The following is an 18,878-nucleotide window of genomic DNA, read 5'->3' on the forward strand; positions in this document are numbered from 1 at the left end:
ACATATCTAATTAAAAAGCTACCTTTTCTCTGTTTTCTATATCGACATCTTTATTCTGGCCCTTACTTGACATTCCTCAATGCAAAACAAATCTGACCTTCACACTTACAGGTGCATGAATCCAAGGGAAGACTTACCAAGTCCAATAACTCCAGGCAAAGTTCGCAATTACGCATAACAATGGAAATTGGAACTTTCAACATGAAAACACATTTTTAATTTTCCTCTCTGATTCAATAATCAAGGAATATTGATGTAAAACCTCTAAAAATTACCTGTCTCAGGTGTGGCATATAAATCAATGAGGTAAGTAAGCACAATTGTTGGATATTCTTTAAGGTATAAACACATAAGACAAAAATCTTACATTAATAAAAGTATATAGAAATGTCTGTATAGGACTAGAGTTTTTAAACGTGAAAAAGAGAATAGAATATTGACAAGAGGGAAAGACTACAGTATAGACCCTACCAAAAAAGTATTTATACACACTTTCCACATTGAAATGTATTTTTCAAATTTCTAGTCTTAAAGTCTGTTCTTAGCCTTCTACATCTCCATAACTGATATTTTAAAATGATGTCTTGGCACATAAAATTAGATGCTCTACTCACCAAATTTTGAAACTTTAAGAATTCTTCAATACTCTTCGGAGGTTCTTGCATTTCCTAATAAAGTAAATCGATATTGTTCATTGGCATAAATTCAGACTGTTTATAATATTTACAAATAATTTACTTAAATACGTTACTCTATTTAAGTTATCATTTTCAAAGCAGTAAGATATCATAAAATGCTCACTTTGTACCAACCCTCCACTTTGAAAAGGGACATAAATGTTTACATTCTCAGCCTCCAAACCAAATTTTGTAATAGGCTTCCCTCTTATACATTACCCATAGTGAAAAACTCCACATGAATCTTGCTCAAGGCCCTCATTTCAGATTCCTAAAGACTTCCAAGATATTTTGGGGTATCATGGATAGTCTATAATAAATTCAGAGCCCAAAATATAATATGATCTTGCTGATTAAGTATTTTTAAAAGCTAATCAGTTACACAGTGAAAATAAATTTAAATATTTGGCTGTTTCAGTCTAACAGATAAAAATCACATTTTTTATTAGTTTCTTTGTGATTTCAAAATGTGTTCAACATTAGACAAATTAATTTTAATCAAGACCACACTTTTCTCCTTTTTGCCTTAGAGACTTTGCATACATTCTTTCTTCTGTCTAGAAGTCTCCCTTTCCCAAACTCTCTTCTTCCAATCCCTTCTTGGCCTGTTTAACTCTTACTTCAAATAACAAATTAAAAGTCACTTTGTCCAGCAAGCCTTTCTTATCCCCTAAAGTTTTCTCCATGGTGGCATACAGCAGATTATCTCTATGAGGACAGAAACTATGGTACAATCATGGCTGAATTTTCTAAATTTCACACAGTGGCTGGTTCATAGTCAATGCATAATAAGTACTCGAGTGTGCATAAATTAAAGCATAAATGTGTAGATGAAGGGCAGAAATGCGTAGGTACTTGAAAAATAATAAAAATCCTTCTAGGGAATGAAAAACCAGTAAGAAGAAGGCGAAAGTAAGAGCAATTCAGAAGTTGAATACCCTAATATCCATGGTGATATCATTGAAAAGATTGTATTGCATTTTTATTTATTAAAGCACATATTTCTCATCAATATATAACATGGTCAAGATTACAGAACAACAAGGTCATGCTTTATAAAAAATTCTATAAAAATAATAACATATTTGAGTTGGGGGGATATTTCATTCATCTAAATATATGATCAATGTAAGGAAATATATAACTGATAATGCAAGAAGAAGACAGAGTGTATGTAACAACCATTATAGAAAACGAGTATTTAGTGAGAGTTAAAAATTTAAACAACTGAACTCATGGAGATAGAGATAGAATGCTGGTTGCCAGATGGTGTGAAGGGTAGTGAGAACTAAAGGGAAAGTGTGTATGGTCAATGAGTACAAAAATATAGTTAGGGTCAGGCATAGTGGCTCATGTCTGTAATACCAGCACACTTTGGAAGGCCAAGACAGGAGAACTGCTTGAGCCCAGGAGTTCGAGACCAGCTTGAGCAACACAGTAAGAGCCCATCTCTATAAAAAAGAAAAAAAAAAACAGTAAAAACAAACAAACAAAAAACCAGAGTGGCCAGGCAGGGTGGCTCATGCCAGTGAGCCCAGCACTTTGGGAGGCCAAGGTAGGTGGATCACTTGAGGTCAGGTGGATCACTTGAGGTCAACAGTTCAAGAGATCCCCAAACCCCCGTCTCTACTAAAAATACAAAAAAATTAGCCAGGTGTCCCAGCTACTCGGGAGGCTGAGGTGGGAGAATCGCTTGAACCCTAGAGGCAGAGGTTACAGTGAGCCAAGATTGTGCCACTGCACTCCAGCCTGGGCGACAGAGTGAGACTCTCTCTAAAAAAACAAATAAATAAAAAGGTTGAGCTAGATGGAATGAATAAGATCTAATATTTGATAGAACAACTGGCTAACTATAATCAACATTTTAAAATAAACAAAAGAGTATAATTGGAATGTCTGCAACACAAAGAAATGATAAATGCTTGAAATGATGGATACCCCACTTGCCTCTGATATAATTATTATACTTTGTATGTCTGTATCAAAAATTAACTTATGTATGCCACAAATATGTATACTTATGATGTACTCTTAAAAATTAAAGAATAAAATTAAAAAAAGGAAAACAAATTGTTTAGAAAGAAGCAAAGATGCATAGAGATGTGAAGAAAATGTTATTGGAAACAGGAGCTCTAAAGCTAGTTAGATTGAATAGAATGAGAGATATGAAAGATGGTGTGCATAAAAGGCTTACAGATAGAAAAATGCTCATGATATAATACCTTCAGGAATAGTGAGTACAGCAATTTGGCTAGAAAGAACTTACAATACATTAAAAAATATACTGAATTAAACTTAATGAAAACAATTTTAGTATAGACTTTTTTTCTTGTAATGGCTGTCAAATCACTCCTAGTACAAAGCATCAAAAAAATAATATGCACATTTAAATTAAAGGGAATTAGAAAAAGGAACTAAGAAAGTGAAACTTGCATAGTAAAGTCCCAATTAATTTCAAAATTCCGTGTTTTTCTTGGAATTTTAAAGTTTTGGAATTTAAAATTAAAAGAAGGAATTTAAAGTTAAAAGAATTGGAATTTAAAAGAATCTTGGCATTTAAAGTTAAAAGAAGGTAAGGTATAAATTAAACAGATTTCTATTTTTGGTAGGATGTAGAAGGATATAAAATGCCTATACTTCCATGGTAACAATAAGACAAACTTGGACAAATTAAAATCATACTTTTCTATGGGGTTAGTGAAAAGTAAATGGTAAATGCCAGGAGGTAGGATCTAGTTATATAACTTGTAAACATTCAGAGTTCCTTGTTCAAAAATTATTAAGAGTTTGAAGACAATAACATCAGAGCATTAAACCAAATGCATGGTACGTCTCAGCATAAGGCCCTGTGCAAATACAGAAGTTGTAAACTCATGAAGCTGAAAACAAGCCTAATTGTCCCATAGAACTAATGTTTATGGTTACTTTAAATAAACATAGAAATTAATCCTCTCAGTCTTAAAACCTGAGAAAGTTACATTTCTCTTTTCTGAGTTCCTTTCTCAGAAAATTAACCATCAGGCCTCCCAGACAGTGTTAAGGAACTGAAATGTACCAAATAAGTGTATCTTGAAAATAAGCCTCTAGATTCCTTACCATCACCCATCATGACTGCCTAACTGACCACCTGTTTCCTGTTTACCGCCTCCTCCTCACCACCCTCCCTAATTCCTGTTTTCCCACACATGGTTACATGTCTTCCCTGCTATATGAAACCCTAATGTTAGTCAGTCAGGAAGATAGATTTGAGACTGATCTCCCATCTCCTAGGCTGTAGCACCCAATTAAAGCTTTCTTCCTTGGCAATACACATCTCAGTGACTGGCTATCTGTGCAGCGAACAAGACCTAGACCAAACCCTTGGTGTTTCAGTAACAAAGCCAGCTCTACCTGGGAGCCTTGATTACCAGAAGTTCCAAGAGAAATACGGCATTTATAAGTGAACATAAAGCTGTGGCAGCTTCCTTACCCTGGGGCCAGTTGTGCTGATCTTTTGACACTTTCGCTGGCCTGCCATGGTACAGTAAGTTTGCAGAAATGAAGAGAAATCAGCTAGGCCTTAGGCATCAATGTGAGTTGGGGAACCAAACTGGAGTATGAAAGACACCAAAATGCAAAAATAAATGACTCAGCCAAATAATTCCTTTCTCCTCAACCCCAAACCTCACTTCTGACTTTCACCAAGTGATAATCAATTGGCTCTGTGTCTCCACCCAAATCTCATGTTGACAAAAAAAAAAAAAATTGCATACTGGCTAAACCAAATAATAAATAAATAAATCTCATGTTGAACTGTAATCCCCAGTGTTGGAGGTGTGCCTGGTAGGAGGTGACTGGATCATGCGGATGCTTTCTAATGGTTTTGCAACATTCCCCTAGTGCTGTTTTGTGATAGACTTCTCACGAGATCTGATTGTTTAAAACTGTGTACCATCACCCCCTTCACTCTTTTCCTCCTGCTCCAGCCATGGAGGATGTGTCTACTTCCCCTTCACCTTCTGCCATGATTGTAAGCTTCCTGAGACCTCTCCAGCCATGCTTCCTGTACAGCCTGTGGAACTGTGAGTCAATTACACAGCTTTTCCTTATACATTTCCCAGTCTCAGGTAGTTCTTTATAGCAATGTGAGAACAGACTAATACACCAAGAAAGCAGCAGTGGAGGTGGGGCTGGAAAATATATTTTCTGCTCATGAACCTGGAGGTTCTACTATGTCATATGACAAAGGGCATGCATACAACAAGAAATGGACCAGGGAAGGCTAGTAATATAAGCTACTATAACGTTTATAAAAAAAATTGGGCTGGGAGCGGTGGCTTACACCTGTAATCCCAGCACTTCGGAAGGCTGAGGCAGGTGGATCATTTGAGGTCAGGAGTTCGAGACCAGCCTGGTCAACATGGTGAAATCCCATCTCTAATAAAAATACAAAAATTACCCGGGCATGGTAACACACACCTGTAATCCCAGCTACTCGGGAGGCTTAGGAGAGAGAATCATTTGAGCCTAGGAGGTGGAAGTTGTGGTGAGCCAAGACTGCGCCACTGCACTCCAGGCTGGGCAACAGAGTGAGACCCTGTCTCAAAAAAAAAAAAAAATTTGGCCTGAATTTGTCTATCTTATAATGTGAAGATTTAGAATAAGGCTATTATTGTCTCAAAAAAAATGAGCTGGGAAATGCCTCTGTTTTTTCTGTTATCTGAAAGAATTTAAAAATCTGAAAGATCAGTACTATTACTTCCTCTCTTCCTTATATGTTTGGTGGACACTGCCAGTTATGTTCCCTGAACCTGAACCTGAAATTATGGGGGAGTTTTAAATTAAGGATACTGTTATAGACCTGATCATGCCCCCACCCCAAATTCATATATTGAAGCCCTAACACTTTTAACAATATGTGACTTTACTTGGAGATGGAGCCTTTGAGGAGATAATTAAGGTTAAAAGAGCCTATAAGAGTGGGGCGCTAATCTGATTAGTGTCATTATAAGAATAGACACCAGAGAGCTTGCTCGCTCATGTTCTCTCTCTGTCTCTCTCTCTCTCTCTCTCTCTCTCTCTCTCCATATACACACAGGTATTTTATCTGTAAAAATATCTAGAACTATGAAATAAAAAACTTAGTGTTGTTTTAAGTCACTTTGCTTGTTTGCTGTTTGTTACAGCAGCAGTAAGAAACTAATATGAGGAGAAAGAGTGATTTTTTTCCCAGTATTTTGCAGATGTGAAAAATGCCACACACTTAATTCATGCTCTGTCTATATAAGAGAAGAGGCTTTGTAAGGACATGGTAAGAAGGCAGTAGTCTACAAGCCAGGAAGAGAGGATTCACTAGAAACTAATAGTGATGGCAGGTTGGTCTTAGATTTTTGGCCTTCAGAACTGTGAGAAAATAAACTACTGTTGTTTAATTCATCCACTCTGTGGTATTCTATTATAGCATACTAGGTAGACTGATACAGATATAATCTATCAAAATTAATATAGGATTATCCAGCTATTCTATTACTTCTTATATTAATTTTGGTAAATTACTTTTCAAGAAAAATTAAAATGTCAAGTATTTTGATATAAATATTTATTCTTAGTATCTTCTTATCTTTGCAATCTGCAGTGTCTGTGGTGATGTTTCATTTTTCATTTCTGAAATTGGTACTTGAGTTTTCTTTTTCTATCTTGGTCAGTCTATCTAAAGGCTTATCAATTTTATTAATCTTTGCAAATAACCACTTTTGGCCTTGTTGCTTTTCTTTAGTGCACATTTGTTTTTAATTTTATTGATTAATTCTTATTTTTATTGGTCCTTTTTCTTCTTTAAATGTTTGAGAAACTTCCAATGATAAACCTTGCTCTACTATGAAGCTGACTGCTTGACAATTCCTGTTCAGTCACCATGAGCTTTTCATCATCATTGTAATTCTTGTTTTTCAAAATGAATAGAAAGTAAAGACTATTAGACATTTATGGAATAATTGTGAAATGAAAAATATAAAAACAAAAAAATAGAAACCCAAACAAATGACTAAAAATAAAATCTAGGCATATATAGACAATGTGAAGGAAACTTCAAAAAAGTCTTTAAGATTCTCAGAGAGCTATAATAAGATAATGCATCCCTGAAACCAAAACTGCATGTTATAAATGAATACAGAATAAGAAAAAATGCAAAGTACAAACATAATGATATAAATTATTCAACAAAATTCTGGTGAAAAATAGTTGAAGAAATCTTCTAGAAACTAGAATAAAAATGTTAAAGTAAACAAGAATCAGAGAATAAAAAACAATAATTTAGAAGATTATGCCAGGAAAATGACTTTCAATCTGTAAATTTAAATACAGACAGGGCATGAATTAAGTGTGTGGCATTTTTCAGATTTGCAAGATACTAAAAAAAACAAAAAAATTTCCCCCATAATAGTTTCTGATTGCTGCTGTAACAAACAGCAAACAAAATGGCTTAAAAAAAAAAACCAAGTTTAGTTTATTATTTCACAGGTCTAGAGGTCAGAAATCTGAAATGGGTCTGCAGGGCTATATTCCTTTTGTGTGTGTGTGTGTGTGTGTGTGTGTGTGAGACAGAGTTTTGTTTCTGTCACCCAGATTAGTAAATTTATTTGTGGAACAGAAAATCCCAAAATATCAATGGTTTAATACACGTTTTTTTCTTCCAAAAGATCTTTTTGTGAGAAAAGGGGCTTCTAGAAGTCACCTGCTATCCTTTGCTCAGAGCTCCTCCCTCTAACTTCAAAGCCAGCAGTGTAGAATCTTCTCCCCTCTCTGACATCTTGTCTCCCTCTTATAAGGACTCTGATGATGTCCAGCCACCCAGACAATATTTAGGGTAATTTTCCCCATCTCCTTAATCACATATGCAGTTCCTTTTGCCATATAAGATAAAATATCAGTAGGTTCTGGAGATTACGCTATGTACATCTTTGGGGGCCATTATTTTGTCTACCACACTCCCATTTACCTTTTTTCAGGAAGGTACTAGAGAACGTAGTTCATTTTTAAAAAGGAATTAAGCGAAGAAAAAAGAAACAAGTGATCTAACACACAGGAGAGCAGTGATATATTGAAGAAGCCAACAATCCTGAATAAACTAAAGGTTGTAATGATCTAGGAGGAATATCTGTAAGGAAAAAAAATCTACTAGATTAACTGATATATTTTACTGTGATGCTTTAGCAGTTTGCCAAAGTATTTCAGGACAGATTAATAATAAATACATTAAAAATGGCAGTTATTAAGAGAAAGGAAAGGAAACGATTGTATTAAAAGTTAATGTGATCTTAGTATACTTTGTGGCTTAGGGTTGAATGGCATTTACCTAGACAGTAGTGATAACACTAAACGTTGATTTAACCAAAACCTATGATATCACTATACGGAGAGGTGAAAGGACAAGAAGAGTGTATGAGGTAGAAAGGGAATGTTCACACACTTAGAGGTGGTGTTGTTACTAAAGACCTATGTCACTGTCTTCCATAGGAGAAAGTCAACGGGTAATGTCTGAAATTGGAAAATCAAGAAACTGCAATGTAAGTATATTTAGACATAGGGAGTAACAGAAGAAATATTTAAAATACTTGAATTTTCCTTTGGTGAGAAGAATTGAGAATAGAGTGGAAGGGTTGGGGACTACAGGGTTTTCCTTAACCTGGAACGTGGCAAACTGTTAGTGCTCACCAATGTTTCTCTACATTTCCCAGACTCCCTTGCAGTTAAAGTGGTGGCCTTGGGACTAAATTCTGACCAATAGAATGTGGCCAAATTGTTATATCATTTTTAGGGTTGACCTCTATAATTTCTTGAGTGATATTTGCCATACTTTCTTTCTTGTCACATAAGCTATGGACCTCAGGTCCTAGAAGGCAGAAGAACCATTCAAAATAAAAACATTTGGCCTTGAATTTAATATTTCATCTGACTAGAAATAGCCACAATGGATCTTTTGTGAGAAAAAAAAAACATGTGTATTAAACCATTTATATTTTGGGGTTTTCTATAATAGAAGTAAATTCACTATGCTGGTTTTAAAACATGGACAAGAATTATTTGCCAATCCTTTTAGAAGAGGGATCTATGTCTCCTTTCCTAAAATGGAACAGGACTTGTGATTCACTTGTAAGAAAAAGAAAGTAAGGGAAGTAGCATCATGTTACTTTTTGAGGCAAGGTCAGAAAAGGACAGGCAATTTTTGCCTTGTTCATTGCAAAACTCCCTTTGGAGCTCTGAGTCTAAGGTAAGAAGGCTGATTACCTTGCTGCCATACTGTGAGGAAGCCCTAGCCATATGGAGAGTTATAGAAGCTCTGCTAGCATGCCTACCCACTCTAGTCTTCCTAATTGAATTACCAAAAAAAAGGCGATGACTGTGACCTACTGACAATACCACCTGTGAGCATAATAAAATGTTTGTTTCAAGCCACCATATTTTGGACTAATGTATTCCATGGCAATAGCAAACCAATGCTCTATCTAACAAGTAGTATCATTTGCTTTTTAATCTGTATAATTTAGCTACTTTGATAAAACTTAAGAGCTAAGCTAAAAAGGAAAATGATTGTGAATTATTTATTCCTGACTTAGAGACTTTGCTCTTCTACTTTCCTTACCCAGAAAGTTCACCTTTCTCCCTAAAACACTGGCTTTCAAACTTTTTATAGTTTGAAATACACTAAGAAATACATTTTACAAACAAGCCCTAGTGCACACATACATGCTATATAATTTAAATCTCCATAAAGCAGTACTTTACTAAGTAATATTAAATTTACTCACATGCACTGATATTTTCAATCTATATTGTTCCTTTTTTTAAGTGCTTACAAATGGATCAAGACCCCACTAATGGGTCCCACATAATCCCCTTTACAGTTGAAAAACACTGTCCTAAACCTAAATCATTCTTTAAGGCCTTACCCAAGTCCAAAAAAGAAGCCTTTCGTGACCACTCCATTCTGAGCTTTCTTAAAATTCCTATAATTTATGAAATTGCATTTTAATCTTGGTAGTAAGAATATTACATTTTCTGTACTACCCATGCTTTACTTGTACCGTGAACACTTCTAGGGAATTGCAATATCCTTTATCTACCACTTGATAAATTCAGAATACTCAATAAACATTGCTCAACATTTGACCGTTGTGTTTCAAAATCTTAGCTGTTAGAGTGCACTTCAATTTGGGCATTCTTTGGGAAGAGGCATGGATAAATGGTCTAGTAACTTATCCACATATCACACTTAACTTTAGACTGGAAAAGCATACAAAGTACTCTTAACTCTATATGCGTGTTTTTATGCAAACCAAATCATAAAGATACAAATGATTTTTCGAATAGCTTTCATTACCATACAGCGCACGAAATAATGATACTGATATAGCCACGAAAACGTAATAGAACCAAGTTCTTATAACTAAACTATCTTTGAGATGGGTAAAATGCAAACTTTCTCTGGGAACAACATTTCTTCACAACTCACTGCAACTATGCCTTCAGAGTATGTTTCGAGAACCGCGTCCCAATTATGTTGTCCCAGCAAGGATCAGGAGGAAACTGGTTGAAAGGCTGCGAGGCGTGAGCCAGGTTCCAGACGAACTCGGCCCTGCCCCCGCGCCGGAGCCTCTCAGGAGCTGTACGACAAGGCCGCTGAGCGTGAGGGTGAGGCAGAACTTCCCGTTTAACCCCGCCCTGCTGTCCTTCCCGCTCCTGGCTTCAGCCGCGCGAACTGCGGCGTGTCGGCCCCGGCCCTAGCAACAACACTAGTAACGGCCTGGCTCCTCCCTCTGGTGTTACCGGGAAAGCGCTCCGTCTGGTCCGTGCGCGATCACGGCCCGGCGCGCGCCTTGGTCTCGGGTGGAGTTGAAGAAGCGTGGAGCTGCTCGACTCGTGGGTGTGCAGGTCTGAGTACCACTCTGATTCCTGGTGCAGGTCTCTGCGCGTGGAGCGTGGTCTGGCTCCAGAGTTGCGGCAGCGGGAAGTGGACATTCCTTGTCAGGACCCTAGCGGCGATCACGCTGGGTGTCGCCTGTGACGGGGATCCTCGATCCCTGCGCGGGCTCTTGTTTTTTGTTAGGATGTTGCGGGCCCTCTGGGAAAAAGGTTTCCAAATTTTTCCTCAAAAAACAGTTATTTTTTCCTACCAATGATTTTCGGTGCATTCCACCCCAACGAAAGTTTGTCCTGGCAAAGTCAGTTCCCTAGGAACCCCATTCTCTCTCTTTTTTTTTTTTTTTTTTAGTATTTGGAGTGGTTTGTAGGGGTTATCACGAAAGGGGAAGAGTAGTACAGACGTAGAATTAGCGATGCCATGCAGTGTATTTAAATACTGAGGTTGTGGTTACGTAATAAGCAAAAGAGCCTGTTTCTTACGTCTAAATTATTTATTGGGAATGTAGGACAAATAAGGAAGTATATTAACATTTTCAGGCGCCAGGTCCACAAAGTTGGATGGTAAAATCAGTACTTCAGATCGCAACATTTAAGGACTAACGCAATGCACCATGAAAACGAAAGCAAGACCGTCTGCTACCATATGGTGGGTGGTGTGGGAGGGGCCATTAATCCTATATTAAAAAAGGGTACTACCTTGGATTGTGAAAAATGAATGTTGGACCTGGAGGTCCTATGTGACCAGGTTCTTAAAAATACTCTAGCAAGAAAATTTGAAGTGGTTTTTATCTAGTACTGAATTATTGGTCCACAATATAGCATAGGGGAGTCTATATATATATAATATTCCAATGGGAAGGAGGTGAGTCAACTAACAATAATGAAAGAGGTAGAAGCTTTTTCTGTTATCATTTTGGAAAAAAAAGGAAATTGCCAGCCTGCCACCTGTGCTAGGCTGCAGATGGCCTATAAAGGTAGTTTGTCAGATACTTCAGTAGCAAGATGCTTACTGGATGTGTTTTGCAGAATGGTTTTAATTTAGTTAACAAGTGTTTATCGAATTCCTTCTGTTGCATAAGAATCATGAATAGGTGAGATCAGGAAAGGATCTTCTCTTACAGAGTTGAATGCTAGAGGGGCTAACTTCACGAAAGTACCTCTACAATAAGTGCATATTTCCATGTCAAATATGTGTAATCAATAATAAGTACTCAAAGATAAAGAGGTTTAAGATCTTGCCATGGCCCATCTATGAGTTAATAAGGAACTGAATTAGAGTCCTGACTTTGAGAGTGAAGATAGAGGATTATGTACAAGGTAGAATTGATACAAACTTAGTGAGTATAATTAATTTGGGGTAGAAATTGGGTAGAAGGAGGAATAAGAAAATTAATGTATTTTCAGCCTTAAGTTCCAGGAAGATGGACACACCATCAAGGTGTTAAAATTGTTAGTTCCATAGGAATAGTCTTTATGTTTTCTAAGTCTTTTTAGCTCCCATGACTCAAATTGTATTTCCTTGCACATATTTGATATTAAGAGGTATGTTTTAAAGATTTTAAATAGCCACATTTGTAACATATGATTTACTCACAGTTGAGGCAGGCTGTTGACTAGGTTAGGACAGATGTCCTGATCATGTAGTTTCAGAGACCTTTTGGAGGGAGCTGCCCATGATTTACAATTGCTGGCCTCTTCTATGTGGTCACCTCAGCCATAAGTGAGAGTATGTAGGGTGAACTAGAAGATGGAGCCATTAACATTTCTCTTTTACTGTCTTACAGGTATTTGTGGTGTTTGATTTTTGTAGAGGAAGGTTATTTATATAAGGCTTCACTAATATCCATTTAGTTATTTGGATAGGAGGTCCATGAACTACAAAATGGTATTTCTGAGGCATCTCTAAGACGAATGCACTTTGAGGGCCCTAGAATAACTCCAAAAACTCACCAGTAGTTTTCTGCTAAATGTCAAGCAACCACAGAAACTGTCATGACATCACAGCAACTGCATTTTTCAGTCCCACTATGTCTAGGTTTTTGAGTGACACATGCAGTTCCACTAAATAGCTACTGGAATACCCAGGGAAATAAGTCAGGTTGAGTTAGTCCAATCAACTTTCTTTTTTTAGGATGAATCCCATCATCTGAGTAACTCAGGATTATGAAAGCCTCAAAATGTTTCTCTGTAAGAACCACAAGCAACACCACAACAAACCCAAAGAGGGTTTAGGTGAAACTTAGCTTTGTATGTGCAGCAAAGAGATGTCAATAGAGCATTTGCAACTCTGATTTCTGAGGACTATTAGGATCTCTTCCCAAACTTTCTTTTTCTTCTCTGTTTTAGAGATGGGATCTCACTTTGTTGTCCAGGCTGTTCTTAAACTCTTGTGCTCAAGTGATCCTCCCACCTTGATCTCCCAAATGCTAGTATTATAGGCATGAGCCACCATGCCCGCCCCTTCCTAAACTTGGAACTTCTTTACCTCAGTTATAGTTAGACTCTAGGAAAGTTCCAAATCTCCTGAAATTGTGTGCAAAATATTGTGTCTGTATATGCATTTTCTAGGGATGAGGTTTAAGATTTTAATGTGATTCCTAAAAGGATCTGAGACTCAAGAAAAGATGGCATCTTAATTTATTGCACTTTTAGTCATTGAGGGCATGTTCACAAAAATTGAAGCCATTTTTAGGCAGGTGATTTAGAGTGGTGGTCAGAAGTTGGTAAGATTTTCTATTTGTGAGGCAGGAAGAAGGGATTGGACCATTGTTCTTAAATACTGCTTTCTAACCCAAAATGTAAATCTGTGCCTAATCAGTACACAGCAAAAATATTTACTATATTTTGGTTTTCCCCCTTGGGTACATTTGGCAAATACCTTTTTCTACTATAACTGGTATCTTTGCATCTTTTTATTTTGGTCTCAAGCTCACTAGGACTTAAAATCTTTTTAAAAAATTAATTTGATGAGTAATTAAATTAGGGGCATTAACTTCTCGTCAACAAATTATGTTGTACTTTGTGTTTCTCTGGACTTTTTGTTCACTTTCTATTTGGGAGACCACAAAGTGTTTCCTATTGAAGTCACAGCATTTTTCTTGTCACTGTTACTACTTAAAGTGGCTGGAGCTTCATAGTTAAACCACAATGCCAGAAGGCTTTATAATAAGAGAATTATTTTACAGCTGTGGAATGCATATCGAATCAATAGGGCCCCAGTGTTGTTTCTCCCTTGAAAGATATCTTCCTTACAGGGTATACAGATAACAGTTTTGGCAGCCATCACCCTTCTTTGAAGAAAATATTAAGTGGGAAAGTTATTTTACTATTCTTCTCTAGTACTAAAGAATCTGAATAATGTATGTTTTTAAAAAGCATAAATTCTTAGAGTAAGTGGACATTAATATTACTCTGTAAATTTTTAAAATTTATAAGATAATATATTTCACCTTATAGGATATTTTATAAATTATAATTAGTAATAGATGCCTCTTTTTTAGTGGGTATTTAGTTGTATGTGTATATGCACACATGTACACACAAACATAAACAGTGTGTGTTTTAAGTTGGAGAGCACTATATCTTTAAGAATATACCCAACTAAATTTTGCTGATTCCACTGGAATCTTCTATTTTTCATTAATGTCAATTCAAAGTCAGAGCCAACAGGGTTAAATATATCCTTGTCTGATACTAAGATGAAGCCATTGTGTTACTAATATCTGGAAAACAAAATTGCCATCTCTGGAATGAAAAAAGGTTCTTGAAAAATGGATTGTCAACACCTAAACTTTTTATCTGAAATAGCTTTGAGTTTATTGCTTTTAATCTTATGTTTCAAAGTATGCCAATTTAGTGGTTTAAAACATGTATTAATAAGTACTAAAACAGCACACAACTGTGACTTAAATTGAATAATTTTCATGGTACAGACTGAGTAAAACGTTTTCTATTTTTATTTTGTCTCCTCTTAACACTTTTTTTTACAGTGCACCTATGGTTTGTGTTTTAGAAATAGCTGTTAAACTTTGGTTTGAATGAAGAATGTCTCTCAATCCACCTATATTTCTCAAACTAAGTGAAGAAAATAATTCAAAATTTGTGGAAACAAAACAGTCACAAACTACTTCTATAGCTTCAGAAGATCCCCTTAAAAACTTACGTTTAGCATCTCAAGAAGTTCTTCAAAAAGCTCAGCAAAGTGGGAGATCAAAATGTCTCAAATGTGGTGGTTCCAGAATGTTCTACTGCTATACATGTTATGTCCCAGTTGAGAATGTACCTATTGAACAGATTCCACTTGTGAAGGTTAGTAAGAAATGTAATTGTTTGAAAGTAGAAAAATAGATTTTTAAAAGACATCTCATACATACCTACTCTAATATAATTGATAAAGGAAGTGTATTTATGGAAAATTTAGTTCTACAGACTACTAAACCTCTTTGTTTTTCTTGTCTCTGGGTCTGAAATAGTGTTTTTAATGAAACCAATTAATTTTTCATTAGTAATTATAATTTCTTTACAACATAGGGAAAAATGTGTGATATAAACATATGAATACTAAAAAAAAAGTTTATAGACATCCTGAAGGAGCTCCAAAAACTCAGGTCTTTGTACTGCTCCTTGAGAAAATACTATTCTAGTAGGAATAGAATCAATTTTTACCTAGACTTTTATGACTTAGTCTTATCCTATACATGGGGATGGAGCAGATTTCATTGACCAAAAGGAAAATAAAATTTAAAAACTAAGACTTATTCCCTGGACTGTGTTATCATTAGAGTGATTTTAAGCCCGATTTAAAAGGTCATTCGAATTGATTGCTAGCATCCTAAACTTTAGGAATAAATCAATTAATGTATAAAATTTGACTACTGTTTATTAAGACTTCAGAGAGAGTAAACCCTACACATGGTCTCATTAGAACTTGCCAGTAAAAAAAAATAATAAATTGTAGCTATATTTTTAAATATTTGTTGTGATGATTTTAAAGTTCATTTAAACTTGAAGTAAGAGGCCGGGCGCGGTGGCTGAAGCCTGTAATCCCAGCACTTTGGGAGGCCGAGGCAGGTGGATCACGAGGTCAAGAGATCGAGACCATCCTGGTCAGCATGGTGAAACCCCATCTCTACTAAAAATACAAAAAATTAGCTGGGCATAGTGGCGCGTGCCTGTAATCCCAGCTACTCAGGAGGCTGAGGCAGGAGAATTGCCTGAACCCAGGAGGCGGAGGTTGCAGTGAGCCGAGATCGCGCCATTGCACTCCAGCCTGAGTAACAAGAGCGAAACTCTGTCTCAAAAAAAAAAAAAAAAATTTGAAGTAAGAAAAGTACTTTGACACTCATATTTTATTTGAATTTCAATTTAGCCTATATCATCTTGACCAGTCCATGGTGTCCTCAGCATCTAAAATCACACATATAAGCTAATGGAAAGTTTATTAGCCAAGAATAAGGAAGTGTGGAATTTAATATAAGCTTCACAGTTTGCTCAGAAAAACCAAGAACTTGAGAGTAATAATTATTTTCAAGCTTCCCATTATCTTACAGGAATGTTACATTTTGAAGTATGGTTTTTGAAGTATACATAGAATTATTCTATCTTATAATTCTCTCATTATTTTGACTGTAGCAGTGGATTCAAGAATTTAATATATGTTAAAACTTATTAGATTGTACACTTTAAATATGTATAGTTTAAAACATAAGAAAAATAGTTTTGTCCTCCAGGGTAAAAGTGTGCTCAGGGTAAATTCCTAGAATCCTATTTATTTAGTGTGGAATGGGAACTTGAAGATTGTGGGAACTACCAAATAAAACAAAAGGTCATTTAAAAGCTGAAGTCAAGAACACATCTCCAGAGGGCTTCTTATATATAGTAGAGGAGATGACTTGGCATTTTTTTCATAATCATGGCTGAATGCAGTACTTATATAAGCATTATAACGAGAGCTAAACCAAAAAAAGCTGAAGCGAAATAAGAAAAATGTAATTAAGAAATCCAAGAGAATATTATTTTTGCATAGAGACATGTTAGTCTTTAACAAATAATGAAACTTTAAGGGAAATACATAGGCAACAGGGGCCCCAATCCCCAGACCACAGACCAGTACCAGTCCTAAGGAACCAGGCTGCACAAGAGGTGAGCTGCCAGAGAGCAAGTGAAGCCTCCATCTGTATTTACAACCACTCTCCATGATTCACATTACCACCTGAGCTCTGCTTCCTGTCAGATCAGCAGCAGCATTAGATTCTCATAGGAGCATGAACCCTGTTGTGAACTGCATATTCATGGGACCTAGATTGCACGCTGTATATGAGAATCTAATGCCTGATGATCTGTCAGCGTCTCCCATCACCCCCAGATGGGACCATCTAGTTGCAAGAAAACAAGCTCAGGGCTCCTGCTGATTTTACATTATGGTGAGTTGTATAATTATTTCATTATATATTATAATGTAAGAATAATAGAAATAAAGTATACATTAAGTGTAATGTACTTGAATCATACCAAAACCCTCTTCCCCCAACCCTGGTCTGTGGAAAAACTGTCTTCCATGAAACCAGTCCTTCTTCCCAGAAAGACTGGGGACTGCTTTTTAGGCAAGATGATTTTGAAGAGAGTTTTGTGATATAAAGATTACACCTCTTAGACTTATTGTTACTATTTTTTAAATTGATAATTATTTAATTTGTGCTGTTGAAAATGTGATGCCAAAAATCATGATGTTTACTACAAAGGATAACAGTTTTGACCTGAAAGTATATATAAGGAACAGAATTTCAACTTGAATTTTAGATCTGAAGCTTTTTGCTCAAACTTACATTTCCTTTTAAAATAGCATAAGAGGCCTGGTGTGGTGGCTGACTTGTAATCTCAGCACTTTGGGAGGCCGAGGCAGGTGGATCACTTGAGGTCGAGAGTTCAAGACCAGCCTGGCCAACATGGTGAAAAACCATCTCTACTAAAAAAATACAACAATTAGCTAGGCATGGTGATGGGCGCCTGTAATTCCAGCTACTTGGGAGGCTGAGGCAGAATTGCTTAACCAGGAGACAGAAGTTGCAGTGAGCTGAGATTGCACCACTGCACTCTAGCCTGGGTGGCAGCGTGAGACTCCATCTCAAAATAAATAAATAAAAATAAAATTAAGTAGGCAAACCTAGAGTTTATAGGAATTATAAAAATGTCCATGGCACACATACTGAAATGCAGTAACTTAAATGAAAATGACATTGGAGCTTTGCTGTAAGAGAAGATTCTATGTTAAATGAGTTGAAAATAATTGTCTTAATACATGATTAACAATTCCAAGGAAGAAATTTGGTTTTGCTTGTAACAATCACCATTCTTAATATTCTGGTCTAGAAAAGTATAACTTTTAAACCATATGCATATGTATAGGAATTTATTGTGAGCTTCCTATTTAGCTTTAGAGACCGTTTTTATTAACATAAAAATAAGAGTGTTTATATTTGTTTTTTTATTTGTCCTTTTTTTACCTTTAGCTTCCATTGAAGATTGACATCATTAAACATCCAAATGAAACAGATGGCAAAAGTACTGCTATACATGCAAAACTCTTAGCACCTGAATTTGTAAACATTTACACGTATCCTTGTGTTCCAGAATATGAAGAAAAGGACCATGAAGTAGGCAACTTATTTTTTAATAACTCTTCACATTGGATATAAAAATGAATTTTAACCTCCATTGCCTTTCTGGACTTACTCAAACATAATTTAATATTTTTCTTCATAACCTAGCATTATGCTCAGGTAGCATTAGACAATATACAGTGTATTTCATTGATATCTTCAAAGATCACATGATTCTAGACTGCTATGCTTTTTCAGTCTCTCTGCACTTTATAGCTTTTCTGCCTTATGTCTTTAAGTTTTTACTTTTTGCCAATATTAATGTGCCTGCTTTTACTTTTTCTCCTCTCCTCCTGTCTCTGCTACACATAGATGATCTAATTTGATGCAAACTGGGAAACCAGATTACAAATGTTGTTGGAATTTCTCTAAAAGAAGAAAACTGAGTTAGGATGTTCAGGAATCCTCCTAAATTAAGAGCTTTAGTGCGTAACCTGTATAACATTTCTTTTGGCTGCTTAGAGGCCTTCCTTGCTCATTTTTAGATTCTTAATTGGTTTTCACTTAGTTGTAATTGTCACATTGGTGAGATATTATGGGTCTTCTTGCTGAAAAGCAATTTTGCAATATGTCTCAAAAAATTAGGCCTTGAGTACTGAAAGAAGCATGTAAAAGCCTTTTGGTCTCTTGGAGGCCATTTGTT

At 36.0% G+C, this 18,878-nt stretch overlaps 2 protein-coding genes across 9 annotated transcripts in view; one reads left to right on the forward strand and one right to left on the reverse strand.

Annotated features, from left to right (window-relative positions):
* Positions 1 to 10,268, reverse strand: part of LOC105709990 (COP9 signalosome complex subunit 2) — a 425,050-nt gene extending 414,782 nt beyond the window's left edge. Inside the window, exons 1-3 of one of the 4 annotated variants that reach the window (XM_012442168.2) lie at positions 10,168 to 10,268; positions 4,147 to 4,266; positions 615 to 668 (exon numbers count right to left, since the gene is read on the reverse strand). In XM_012442168.2, the coding sequence (XP_012297591.2) occupies positions 615 to 668; positions 4,147 to 4,194 (102 nt within the window). In that variant the 5' untranslated portion in view covers positions 4,195 to 4,266; positions 10,168 to 10,268. Of the gene's footprint in view, positions 1 to 614; positions 669 to 4,146; positions 4,267 to 10,167 lie in introns of those variants that run through there. The other 3 variants (XM_012442169.2, XM_064365646.1, XM_012442171.3) reach the window with 3 other exon arrangements.
* A 227-nt stretch (positions 10,269 to 10,495) lies between these two features.
* DTWD1 (DTW domain containing 1) overlaps positions 10,496 to 18,878 on the forward strand; it is a 39,601-nt gene continuing 31,218 nt past the window's right edge. For 3 of the 5 annotated variants that reach the window (XM_064365653.1, XM_064365657.1, XM_064365658.1), the window contains exons 1-3: positions 10,496 to 10,586; positions 14,567 to 14,885; positions 18,086 to 18,229. In XM_064365653.1, the coding sequence (XP_064221723.1) occupies positions 14,622 to 14,885; positions 18,086 to 18,229 (408 nt within the window). In that variant the 5' untranslated portion in view covers positions 10,496 to 10,586; positions 14,567 to 14,621. Of the gene's footprint in view, positions 10,587 to 11,114; positions 11,224 to 14,566; positions 14,886 to 18,085; positions 18,230 to 18,878 lie in introns of all 5 variants that reach the window. The other 2 variants (XM_064365655.1, XM_064365654.1) reach the window with 2 other exon arrangements.

The sequence above is a fragment of the Aotus nancymaae genome, unplaced genomic scaffold (assembly GCF_030222135.1).
Source record: "Aotus nancymaae isolate 86718 unplaced genomic scaffold, 86718_ANA_hifiasm-v0.15.2.pri h1tg000062l, whole genome shotgun sequence".
NCBI classification, from domain to species: domain Eukaryota; kingdom Metazoa; phylum Chordata; class Mammalia; order Primates; family Aotidae; genus Aotus; species Aotus nancymaae.